The 12,458-nt window shown below is 46.9% G+C and overlaps 1 protein-coding gene across 3 annotated transcripts in view; it reads right to left on the reverse strand.

Moving 5' to 3' along the window:
• Window positions 1-7,209: 7,209 nt before the first annotated feature.
• The window catches only part of TAPT1 (transmembrane anterior posterior transformation 1), a 55,856-nt gene continuing 50,607 nt past the window's right edge, over window positions 7,210-12,458 (reverse strand). For all 3 annotated transcript variants that reach the window (XM_026514476.4, XM_044389737.3, XM_048211838.2), the window contains 2 exons: window positions 11,101-11,261; window positions 7,210-9,360 (listed from right to left, as the gene is read on the reverse strand). In XM_026514476.4, the coding sequence (XP_026370261.1) occupies window positions 9,143-9,360; window positions 11,101-11,261 (379 nt within the window). In that variant the 3' untranslated portion in view covers window positions 7,210-9,142. The remainder of the gene's footprint in view (window positions 9,361-11,100; window positions 11,262-12,458) is intronic.

The following is a 12,458-nucleotide window of genomic DNA, read 5'->3' on the forward strand; positions in this document are numbered from 1 at the left end:
TGACCATGTGATTTGCAAGCCCGTGCCCCGGTGCGCGGCGGGGACCCTCTTCTCTGGTCCAGGCACAGCATCCAAGCATCTGGAAAATCAGGGCTCGGGTTTCCTGGTTGGCGCATGGACACCTCGATCCCTATTGTACCCACTTTGCAGGGGTGAATGAGAAACCAAGGAGGGACAATTTAAAAAGTGCCAGGCGTCACGTAAATCCACGTTGTTATGCCTCGTCATGAGTCAGTAGGGAGAAAAAAGGTGATTTGGCAATAAGCAGAACCAGAACAATCCATTCATAACCCAAATTCTAAAAATAGCACTCAGCAACGCCGATCTAGGGAGAATTAGAATCATTCGAGAGTCTAGAAAATGTGAACCAGAGGAGGTCAGAAGGAATGGAAAATTGGTTCCGCATACTCTTGTTAGAAAACTCCTTTTAAAAATTTAAATTCAATTCATTAACATATAGTATATTATTATTTTCGGAGGTAGAGGTCAGTGACTCCTCAGTCTTATGTAACACCCAGTGCTCATTACACCATGTGCCCTCCTTAATGCCCATCACCCAGTGACCCCATCCCCCACCTCCCTCCCCTCCAGCAACCCTCAATTTGTTTCCTATGATTACAAGTCTCTTATAGTTTTTCTCTCTCTGATTTGGTCTGATTTTTTCCTTCCCTTCCCCTAGGATCCTCTGTTTTGTTTCTTAAATTCCACATATGAGTGAGATCATATGATAATTGCCTCTGTTTGACTTATCTCACTTAACACAATACCCTCTAGTTCCATCCACATCATTGCAAATGGCAAGATTTCATTTTTTGATGGCTGGGTAGTATTCCATTGTGTATACATATCACGTCTTCTTTATCCATTCACCTGTTGATGGACATCTGGGCTTTTTCCATAGTTTGGCTATTGTGGACATTGCTGCTATGAACATTGGGGTGCAGGTGCCCCTTCATATCACTGTATCTGTATCTTTGGGGTAAATACCTAGTAGTGCAATTGCTGGGTCGTAGGGTAGCTCGATTTTCAACTTCTTGAGGAATCTCCGTGCTGTTTTCCAGAGTGGCTGCACCGGCTTGCATTCCCACCAACAGTGTAAGAGGGCTCCCCTTTCTGTGCATTAAAACCAGACAAAGACCCCACCCAAAAGGAGAATTACAGACCAATATTCCTGATGAACATGGATGCAAAGAATTCTACCAAAATACTAGCCAACAGGATCCAACAGTGCATTAAAAGGATTAATCACCACAACCAAGTAGGATTTATTCCTGGGCTGCCAGGGTGGCTTAACATGTACAAATCAATCAATGTGACACATCACATTATAAAAGAAAGGACAAGAACCATATGATCCTCTCAATAGATGCAGAAAAACATTTGACAAAGTACAGCATCCTTTCTTGATTAAAACTCTTTGCAGAGTAGGGATAGAGGGACCATACCTCAACATCATAAAAGCCATCCATGAAAAACCCACAGAGAGTATCCTCCTCAATGGGGAAAAACAGAGATTTCCGCTAAGGTCAGGGACACGGCAGGACGCCCACTCTCACCACTGTTGTTCGGCGCAGTACTAGACATCCTAGCTTCAGCAATCGGACAACAAAAATAAATAAAAGGCATCCGAGTCGGCAAGGAAGAAGTCAAACTCACTCTTCGCAGATGACATCATACTCTATGTGGAAAACCCCAAAGAAAACTTGACGTAAGAAACAAATCTTGTGCGTGTGGGTAAGAGCTGTCGTGTAGGGCTGTGCTGAGGCCTGTGCTCCTCGGACTGGGGAAGGGCCAACATTCTGCCATCACGGGGACCTGGCTTTAAATCTTGGCTCTGTTCCTCTCTAGCTGGGCGACTTGAGAAAACGGCCTCCTAGCCTTGGTTTCCACATCTGTAAAATGGGGACTCCGCAGGGGCATCGTGCAGATTAAAGGAGATATGAACTAACGGGCTCTTGTCCGATGGTTTGCTGTAGATGTCTAATGGGTCTGGCTTTTAAAACGACTACTAGTACTACTATGGTTATTTCACATCCCAGCTAGATGCTAGCCTGTCAGGGGTGCAGGAGAAGGCAGCTTGCCCCTGGGGGAGACGTTGGTTGCCCTGGGAGACCCCTTCAAGGCCAAACTGCCATCATTCTGGGACCTAGGTCATCTCTAAACATGCTGTGTTTGAGGGAGAAATGAACTTATTTCCATTCTATTCACAAGGGAAAGTCATGTTCTATCCTGCTGTGTTTTTCAAGTAAAGATGGACAGAATCTGACAGTGCACGGCTTTACTTCACCTGCCACCAGCTCCTTCCCTTCCCAGGTCCAACAGCGGGAGAGCTGAGCCCAGTCTCCTGCTCCTCGCTCGGCATGGGGCACCCCGTGCTCCCTTCCACTTCCCCTTAAGGAAATGCGGTTCCTATCGCGGGCCGATGAGCCGTCCAGCTGCCCCAGGGAATCATCTCTGCCCTTCCCAGGGGCAGGTGGCCAGAGGTCAGTCTGGGGGGCTCCTGGCAAGGCCCTGGTGTGATGCCAGGCCCGCCCGAGCCCAGCCCCCTCACCGGCCTCCCTGATTGCACATTAGCCATGCTGCAACCCAGTCTCTGCAGAGTCAGAAAACCAGCAATACCCTAAGTCCTATTCCTGGGCTTGGATGACCCGGACCCCAGCCCCATGCCCTTCGGCTCTGCCCTATTTCCTTCCGCTGGTGGAATACGGCGGGCTCACTCTCACGCCGGCAGCTTCGCGCTGGTTGCTTTCTGCCGGAGCGAGGTTCCTTGTAGCTCAGGCGGCCGCTGACATGCAGCGACCTTCCTGTGGGGGCCACCTGATTTCAAGAAAGCATCCTGCCCCTTTCTCATGACCTTGTTTTCTCTATGGTCTCCATTACCTTCTGCAAATACACAGCCAGTCTCGTGTTTATGATCTGGTTTCTCCGCTGGAATATTGGAATGGAAGCTTCCAAAGAGAAGGACCCTGCATGCCCTGCGCACTGGGTCACCAGCTCCTGGAGGAGTGGGGGTGCTCCGTCCAGTGAATCTGCCACAAAGAGTTTGGGGCTCAGGTGCACTGCTTAGTCCACTGTGTGTCCTTTCTTCCTCAGCTTTGGTGATTCAAGTTTTGGAGTGTCATGTGATATGTTGACTCAGTGATTTGTGAGGTCTGGATGATTCATCAGGAAGATTCTAGTACCAGGGGATGGGGGCAGAACCTTGAAGGTGTAGTAGGCAGGAGAATGCTAAGCAAGGTTTGAGGAAGATCTAGAAGCCCCCACTTCTAACCCTGCTCTGCCTTATGCGGCTGCTTGGCCTTGAGCGAGCGACATCAGTAAAATATAGATTTTCAATAAACAGTAGGTATGTGCTAAAGACCAAAATTCTGTTTTAGTCTCTCCAATCATTACCTTGGGAAATGCAGATGGGGTTGTTTTGGGCCCCATATTCTGAGCTCTAGAGCCTAGAGAGTGATGGCTCTGGGCCTGGTTCTCCAACTTTAACGAGCCTGTGAATCACCAGGAGAGCTATAAAAACGGATTGTTGGGCCCCAGTCCCAGTTTCTGTTTAGCAGGTCTGGGTGGGGGCAGAGAATAATCTGCATTTCTAACATAGCCCCAGGTGATGGGATGCTGCTGGTCGGGGACCACACTTCCAGGACCACTAAGCTGGGCTGTGAGGCCCCAAGAGACGAGGGTCTACAGTTTAGATTTGCACTGTGCTGTACCATTTACAACGCCATGTCAGATGCACTCTTCTTGCGGGGGGCGGGGCAGAGGGAGAGAGAGAATCTTAAGCAGGCTCCACGCCCAGTGCAGAGCCTGACGAGGGGCTCGATCTCACAACCCTGAGATCATGACCTGGAGCTGAATCAAGAGTTGGATGCTTAACCGACTGAGCCACCCAGGCGCCCCGTCGATGCACTCTCATTCCTCCCAACAATCCCGAGAAGTGGGTATCAGCAAGCCTGATCTACAGATAAGCAGGTTTGCAGTGTCACAGAGCAAGTCACTGCCTCCAACCCACACAGCCAGCTGGCCCTCCCCGAGCTTCCCAGAGGGGTAAACCTCTTAGACACCCAACATCCGAAAGGTCACCATGCCCTACATCCTCTAAGTCCTGTTCGCCTGGTGGGAATGGCCATGGCTGCAGGGTCTCCTGGTCTCTGTTTCTCTCTCCTCCCAAAAGCAGCAGAGACCACACGCTTCACAGGGAAGGGTTTAAATTTCTGTTCTGATATGCACTGTGTGACCTTGGACAAGTTACCTGACCCTTTATAGTTAACAAGTAGCTTTTTCTTTTTTCTTTTTTTTTTCATGTATCTTCTCATTTGATAGCTCCAGTGATCCAATTGACGATTCCATGTAAGCTCCGCCCATTGCCTACAGGATCAAGTCTAAGATACTTGGTAAGGCATTCAAAGTTCTCCAGATCTAGCCCCTGCCTCCTTCTCCACTTCCCCTTGGACTGAAGCTCATCCTCTCCTATTCTCAGCACGAGGGCTGGCACTCGACTGACACTCAGACATGTGAGGCCACACTGTGTGCTTTCCTTCTTCGTCCATGTCTGGTTCACCCTTCCTTCCCTTCTTATCCATCTCATTCCTACTCTCTTTTTCAGGCAGTCCAAGTGCACGTTCCCCACAATGGCTCCCGTGTTTAATCATTCAGTAAATATTTATAGGCCACCTGTGCGTGCCAGGAACCGTACAAGATAGATGCTGGGCCATCTGAGTTAGATGTTCTGCTGCAACCAGCACCCATGTTTCTGGCAGCACTAACATCAGATAAGCTCTGTGGGCAGAGCAGAGTTTACTTACATCTGTGCTTTCCACAGTGACTGCCATTAACACGTGTTCAGTCAAGCCCTACAGATATTTATGCATTTTTCTTGTATTTCACTCTGGTTCACCTTGATACCATAGCGATTTCCTAGTGTTTACATTCTTATGCAGACATATCTAAAATGAAATAGAATATGCTTCCTAAAAATAATTACAGGCAATTCACCCTTCAAGAGCTTATACTTTCTAGAATTCCTGATCCAATCTTTTTAAAAAGGTGCCACCTGTACCCCAAGATTCCCCTCCCCCCACCGCCCTTAACTTCCTACCTGCCAAAAAGAAAGTCGTAAGTTGAAAGCCAAATACGCTGTGTGGATACTTACCCTTCTTTTCCATTAAGTATCAAACAACTTCCAACACACCTTTATGGCACTACGCCAAAACGGGCCTTTTACTAACTTGCCAGTATGTGTTATCTTTTCTTATTAATATTTAGACTAAGCAAGCACAGCTGAACATGATCTGTTCCCTGTAAGCCAACTTTTCAGATCACTAGAACTCTCTTAGAATGCCAATTTCCTTAACAACTTCCTTCTCAATTGTAGACATGTCTCGATCAGATTAAACGTGACCTAAACCACCCTCGATGTCTCAGGCACTCACGAATGCCACATATCACACTGAATATTTTCCCACACAGGGATATTTTGAGCAATCATTTGCAAAGAGCCATTGGCCTCTAACTGGCCCCAGATGACCATATTTTGCTGCTTTTTTGATACATTCACTCCTTTGCTTCCACTTCTCTGTGCTGTTAGACTAGATACATCATTCACTCTTCCTGTACACAATTTCCTGAGCGGTAAGGAGCAAGGCGTATCTGGTCTCTTGAATACATGAATAGGACTTAGCCATTTATGAGCAAGATGGCCAAGGGTGCTGGGAGTCTGACCTCTGAATGAGTGGGACATAGCCATCTTTAGCTTTTCCCTACAAAGAGTACAAACGAGAACCCAGAGTGTTTCCAGAAGTATGTGTTTTAGAGGTCGAACACCTCACTCCATTTATGTGAAGATCTCTAAATAGACCCTTCCAGATTTCTGAGTGTGTTACTTTGGGCTCTGATATAGACCCTCCGGATGCAGTAGCTTAGAAACCTCTAAGCTTTATTTATTCCTCTCTCATAGTCTAAGCTGAGTGTTCCTAGTGGATAAGTGACTCTGCTCCACGGAGGCATTCAGGGACCCAGGACCCGCCCCCTACGGCTCTGCCATCCTACCGGCACGGCATTTATCTGCATGGCTGGGGCAAAGTCACACCTTCTCTGGGTTCCAGCTGGTGGAAAGGGAAGAGAAGGTGAAAAGGGGTCCATAATGGCATACATCCCTTTGACTTCCATCCCTTGGTGGGAATGTCGCTAGGCCACAAGCAACAGCAAGGACTCAGGGATGTTAGTCCCCTGCCGAGGCAGCTACGTGCTCAGCCGCAACTCTGTTCACGGAACAGAACGGATTCTGGACAATTGACAGTCTTTAGTTAAAAAAAAAAAAATCCTATTTCTATTTTATTGAAGTACTGTGAAACTGATACATAATTATTCTATTTTACAAAATAGAATAGGAAAAAAAAATCAGACTTCTATAAAATGTTGAGGAACCATATTTTAGACCTGAAATAAACCTGAAAGGTCTTCTGGTCATTAGGCAATGTGTCGCCAGGAGATGTTATTTTATGGACTTGTTTACTATGGGTCTTGCCTCGAAGAGCTGGAGCTGATTCATTGCTGATCCCAGCATCTTAGAAAAGCCGCCTGAAACACATAAGGTGATTCATAAATCCCTGTTGGAAGAATAAATGAACCCGAAACATATCAAAATGTAGTGATTTTAAATGATTTTGCGAATTTATATTCTCCTCTGCTGAGTTAGCAGCAGTGGCAGAAATGTTTTAGGGATCTAATTACAACACATTTCTTCCATGTATACATATAATGAGTGTACAGTCTAAATACCGGCCAAAGTACAGAAGTACAAAGTACAAAGAAAATTTGGACAAGCTCCTGAATGATCCTTGGTGTTGATGCTTCGGTTCCAAAGGAAAAGCTAACTGGAGTCTGACCTACGTTGTGCCTTAAATGTTTTTCAAAAGCCAAGTACTATCTTGACTTGACTCTCAGATGTGAAAAACACATCGTGTGACATTCAAAACACCTGTCAAATGCAAGTACCTCCATTGGCTGAGAGATAGGAGATGGTCTATGATCAAGTACTGGCCTTTTTTTCCCCCCAGGACAAAAATCCAACATTCTGCCACCATTAAGACCAAGAGAATTCAACTTAGACAGTCTTGTCACTTGTAAATTAGAAGTAAATTCTTATTACAGAGTGGGAAATTTACTCCAGCAAAGGTAACAGTAAACATTATTAAAATAAATTCAGTGACCTTTTTAAAAAAGATTACAAAATTGAATTTATTGAGTTTCACACAAGATGCACTTATAAAATTAGTACTGAATGCCATTTTAACAGAAGAAATGAACATCATTCCGAGCTCCCAACAGATTCTGCAAAGGAAATGAAATCTTCTGAAAATGACAACACAATAATAAAAAGATAATTCAAGCTGAATTGAAAGATAGACCCAAGTCATATTCTTGCTCTGATCAGGGCTACGTTTGGCAAAGTTTCCCCAAACTATTCCATTCATGTGGATGCTGTTCCCTTCGGTGGTGAAAAGGAGATGGATACAGGAATAATTCTAAAATGGGGCTTTGTTGAAACATACACAAAACACAAGTCTTTTCATATTTAACTTAAAATACTTCCTGGTTTCACAAAAGCGTTTCGATAAGATTTCCTCTTTTACCCTACGTGCACATTAATCTTCATATTTCTTTAGTTAATGCAAAACATTAAGATTCACTTCCGTATTTCTACAGAAGCCGAAGAAGCCAAAACATTAAAGCGTGCTCTGTATTTCACCCAGGAAAGAGACGGATCCCCTAAAATTTACCTTCTGCGTATCATATGCCCGAAGTGCCAGCACAAGAGCTGAACTTCAACATGAAACCATCAAAGGAAATGACAAGTGACAGTAGCATCTGCACATTCTGAAATGAGACGCTGTAAAACTTTTATAAAAATGCAGGAAGGTTTCTCAGGATAAACCTTGGTGGGAAATGACTTGTCCTATGATGCGGGCCACAGACTAGTAATTAAGCAGAAACGGAATCTTGATCTCAAACAAAACCAAAAAGCACCTTTTGGTTGCTGTTCCCAGGGTTCATACACACACCTCGCCACACCCAGACAGCCGAGCACGCGGCCCAAACCCACGGCCGCCGCCCCCCGCACAGGCGCGCCCGGACGCTCCTGTCAGCCGGACTCCCGCGTTTTATAAGCCCAAGCAAGACGCTGCCCAAACCATTTAGAATATTGACTTTAAAGCCGTCACTTTAAAAAAACTCTGTTAAAGTTGACACCTTTGGATTTTGTACACTGACAATTCTTCAGCCCATTCAACACCAAATCCTTTGAACTGTAACAATTTATGAAGCAATTAGTTTTAAAGCGAAACCAGTTAACTAATGGAAAGTTAACACTGCTCTGCTTTTTCAGTATAAAAAAGTGCCTTTTTGTAAGGGTATTTCTATTTTATCCATTGCAATGGAACAATACACAGCTCACACTTTGCTCTGAAGAGTAAACTGAAAAATTATGAAACATATTTTCTGTGATGCAACCTTCATTAATGAATATTTTTTAAAGAAACCGGCTTAGGGTTTTTTCCTATAAAATGCTACTATTCATCATGAATTATTTTAGGTAGCCTTTTATTCTGATTAACTCAGATACATCTTCAAGGATTATTCTGGTGGTAAGAACATTTATCTTGACTTAAGTTTAATTATTTTTTTTTCAATGCTTTGGCAGATGAAGTACAGTTTGAAAACTGTTTGTGAAAATAGTATGGGACTGGAAAGGTCATGTCATGGTAAAAGCTTCACAGTTTTCCAGGTATATCCTTGTACTGACGAGGCCTGGAGGCAAGACTGGATGTTCTGGAAGCGTGGACCAACGAAGCCGAGTGGTTCTGACGTCTCGCCCGCGAGGCCCGGGAGTGACTGCTCTCTGCCGAGCAGGAGGGGCTCCTCCAACCCACCGGGTTTCCAGAGTCCAGGCTGGAGGTCGCTGCTCTTCCGCGACCTGACCTGCAGCCAGACCCCGTTACTGGAAGAAAGATATTAGGATTTGCTTTCCATTAATAATTTAAGTTTTTAAATAAATATTTAAGTGCCGTTTTTCGCAGCCGTCCGTCCGGAAGCAGAGCGTCGCCTGCCCGGGAGTCCGCATCTTGGGCACGAGAGGCCGCAGAGTTCAGTCGATTCGGTTTCCACAAATTGTGAACCTGTCTACCTCTAACAAATCTTTCTTTGCAGATCTGTGCTTTAATTCTGAGCTTTCCTGCGTTATATCCTTCTCATCGCCATCTGGAGTCGTCAGAAACTGATCAGAACTGCTTGCCACAAGCAAGGGTATGACATTTTCCTTCGGATGCACAGGCTGGCTGGTGACCGAAGCAGACAGGTTTTCTTCTGTGGAAAAACAGATCCAGCTAATTAGAAACGTGGAATACACATAAGCTTACCGAGGGAGCGGTAATGGGAAGAGGTGCCCATCACCCCCACTCGGAGGTAGAGCAAGCCATCACCGAATAGCCTGGGGCATAGAAGCAGCCGTGGTTTACAAGGAAACTCGGGGGCTACGCCATTTGTTTGCTCAATTAAAATTCTATAGAAGGGCTATTATACGGATAGCATCACACAACTAACACCACAACCTGATTTGGGGAGGATCGGAATTCCCAGCTAACAAGCTCCCTCCTACGTGACCAAGTCCTAACATGACTGCTGCCTGGAAAGCTGGCACTGGGGCTCCCGCACGCAGGACGTGAGCGGCAAGCGGACTCCAGGACACCCTACCTCCCCCGTGGGGTCACCTCAGCAGCTCTGAGCACGCCACCTACGGGAAGCCCGAAACACAGGCCCCTTCACCGGGCCCGCTTCTTCTACCCTGAGATTTAGTTCAGGACCACCACCTCCAGGAAGGGAGCCTCTCCTGTCCCCTCCATGCCTGTCGACAACCCGCTCCCCTCTCTGGAGTCTCCACTCGTGCCGTCTCCCGTCAGTGTGTGAGGCCCCGCGGGCACGATTTATTATCTCTGTGTCTCCAGCATCGCATAGATTACCTGGCACACAGTGGCTCCACGTATTTTAAAGATAAGCCATTTAAATGAAAAGTCATTGGAACAGATACGGAACAGAGAACTGCCATCTAATGAGAAAAATTACATCAGTGCCCCGCGTCTTCCTCCAAACCTTCCAGGCCAGCAGCCCTGGAATCATCCTTCATTCTCTCTTTCACACTGGGAAACCTCATCGGCAAATCCTGCGCTCTTCCAGATCTATCTGGAATCTGGCCAGCTCTCCCTGCTCACACCACTAACCCCTGTTCTGAGCCAGGCAGCCTCCCTGCTGGCGTCCGTCTCTGGGCTTGCTCTCCTTGAGTCTCCTTTCCACAAAGCTGGAGAATGATCCTTTTAAAATGTTAGCTGGATCGCGTCAGTCCTGCAATACCTTCCTGAATGGCGTCTGGCCTGCGGTCTCCTGATCTCCGAAACACCCTACGTGGACACTGAGACGCTCATCCGAAATGCACTTCCAAACCCTGAAACAGACCCTTCCCACACAGTAAAAGCCACAGTCCTCACGGCAGGCAACAGGATGGCCTGAGTCCTTCTCCAGGCCCTCTCCTGTGGATGGGTCCACTCCAGCCACCTGGCCTTTGTGGTCCCTTGACACGCCCAGCAGGTTCCTGCCCTGGGCCTTGGCACATGCCACTGGTGCTCCTCCCAGGAAGGTGCTGCTTCCTTGGTTGGGGGAGCTCTGGACTCCCAGCCACACTCCCTTTCCCGACCCGGCTTCAGCTCTCTCTACAGCACGACTGCCCCCTCGCTTTCTCCCCATCTCCCCAACAAGTCAGAATCAGTGCTGCCTTTCTTCCCTGCCGCTGGAGCGCCTGGGCCTGTCGTGTCCCGGGGGCTCAGTGATTGTTTCCTGGACAACGAGTACATGTAAAAACTCAGAGCACTGCGTTAGGTGTACCTGCGATGAGATCTAAAATACAACCGTTAAAGACAATTCGGCAAAGTGAAATCAAATCTTGAAAGCATTGCAAAACATCGACCCAACAGTGATTTTTTTTACTAGGGAGAATTCAGACCATTAACTCTTTGGAAAATGATTCACACAAGTGATGGAGGGGACCAAACGTACCTTGAGAGGGTTTACATTTGTTCTGTGATTTATTAGGTGGTTTGCCTGGTGCGCTGGCTGGAGGGGGATTAAACAACTTGTCTTCCATCTTGGCCTCCTTCACATACTGGCATGATTTTCCCAACAGCACGATGCTATTAAGTATTTTCAGGGATATCAACCTAAAACCAGAAAGAAACAAACAACCATTGAGATGGAATTCATCTCAATCACCGAGAATGCCATTTCCTACCACAGCTAACGAGAAGGCACGAGGCCAGGTGAGGAATGTGGGCCCAGGGGGCCAGGGGGGCCAGGGGCCCGAGTCTGGGATGGGCAAGTTTCCCTTGGGGCTTCTTTACCACAAGGGAAAAATGCCTGATCGATTCCTTAGTTCTCATTACAAGAAGAAATTGTACCACTTAGAAGTTTTACCTGGTACCAAATTATTTAACATTTATTTTTCCACTGTAATTAACAAATGTATTTAGTAAATACAGATGAACACCAGCTCACAAGAGCGGCTCGGAGGCAGGCACCTCCGCTGTTCTCCATCTCCTTACACTACCCCATTTTTCTTCCCGACACTTACTACCCACTGTCACTTTATAGAGATTTGCTTTTCTGGTTGTTGTCTATTTTTCCACTAGAATTTCAGCGCCACAAAGGCAGGGCCCTGGTCTTGCCCCGGAACCAGTACCTGGCACCTAGCAGGTGCTCACTGAGGAGTGCTGACTGCAGGAGGAGGGCAGAAGCTGCGGCAAATCTGGAGGGAAAGAGGCGGAACATGGGGCGGTGGGGAGAAAGCGGCACAGTGCGCCAAGAGGCCCAACTGAATTCTGACTTGTTCGCCCTCAAGGGAGAGTCCTGGGCTTGGTGGGGTCAGGGAATAAAGAAGTCTTACGGACAAGGTGGTTTGGGAAAGATTTTGAAGGAGGAGAGGGTAATTTGGGAACTACCCTGATACAGGTAATAAGGAGAAATGAGTGGGGTGGAAAGGTCAGTGAGCCGCCGTACCTCTGTGGACTATCGAGGGGCACAGGGGCGAGGTGGGGGGGTCATGAATTTTTAGTCATTCAGCTTAACGCATGTCCACTTTGCTGAATCACACACACACAACTGTAACTAAACAAAGGTTTTTTGATGTTGCATACACATGCCTCACTTCCTAGTTTAGGCCAAAAGAAACACACAAGACTATGTTGTCAAACAAAGATGGGAACAATTAGAGCCGCAGCCCCTGGTGAACAAGGCACAACGCCAAGAACTTCGGGGTGCTGTGTGAGCATCTGCACCCGAGAAGCAGGGTGGCACAGTTTTCAATGTCAAAAACTGAGAGGGGTGTGGTTCCTTGAGCTTTAGAATCTGTCAGTCAGTCC

The sequence above is a fragment of the Ursus arctos genome, unplaced genomic scaffold, assembly GCF_023065955.2.
Source record: "Ursus arctos isolate Adak ecotype North America unplaced genomic scaffold, UrsArc2.0 scaffold_9, whole genome shotgun sequence".
Classification (NCBI taxonomy): Eukaryota; Metazoa; Chordata; class Mammalia; order Carnivora; family Ursidae; genus Ursus; species Ursus arctos.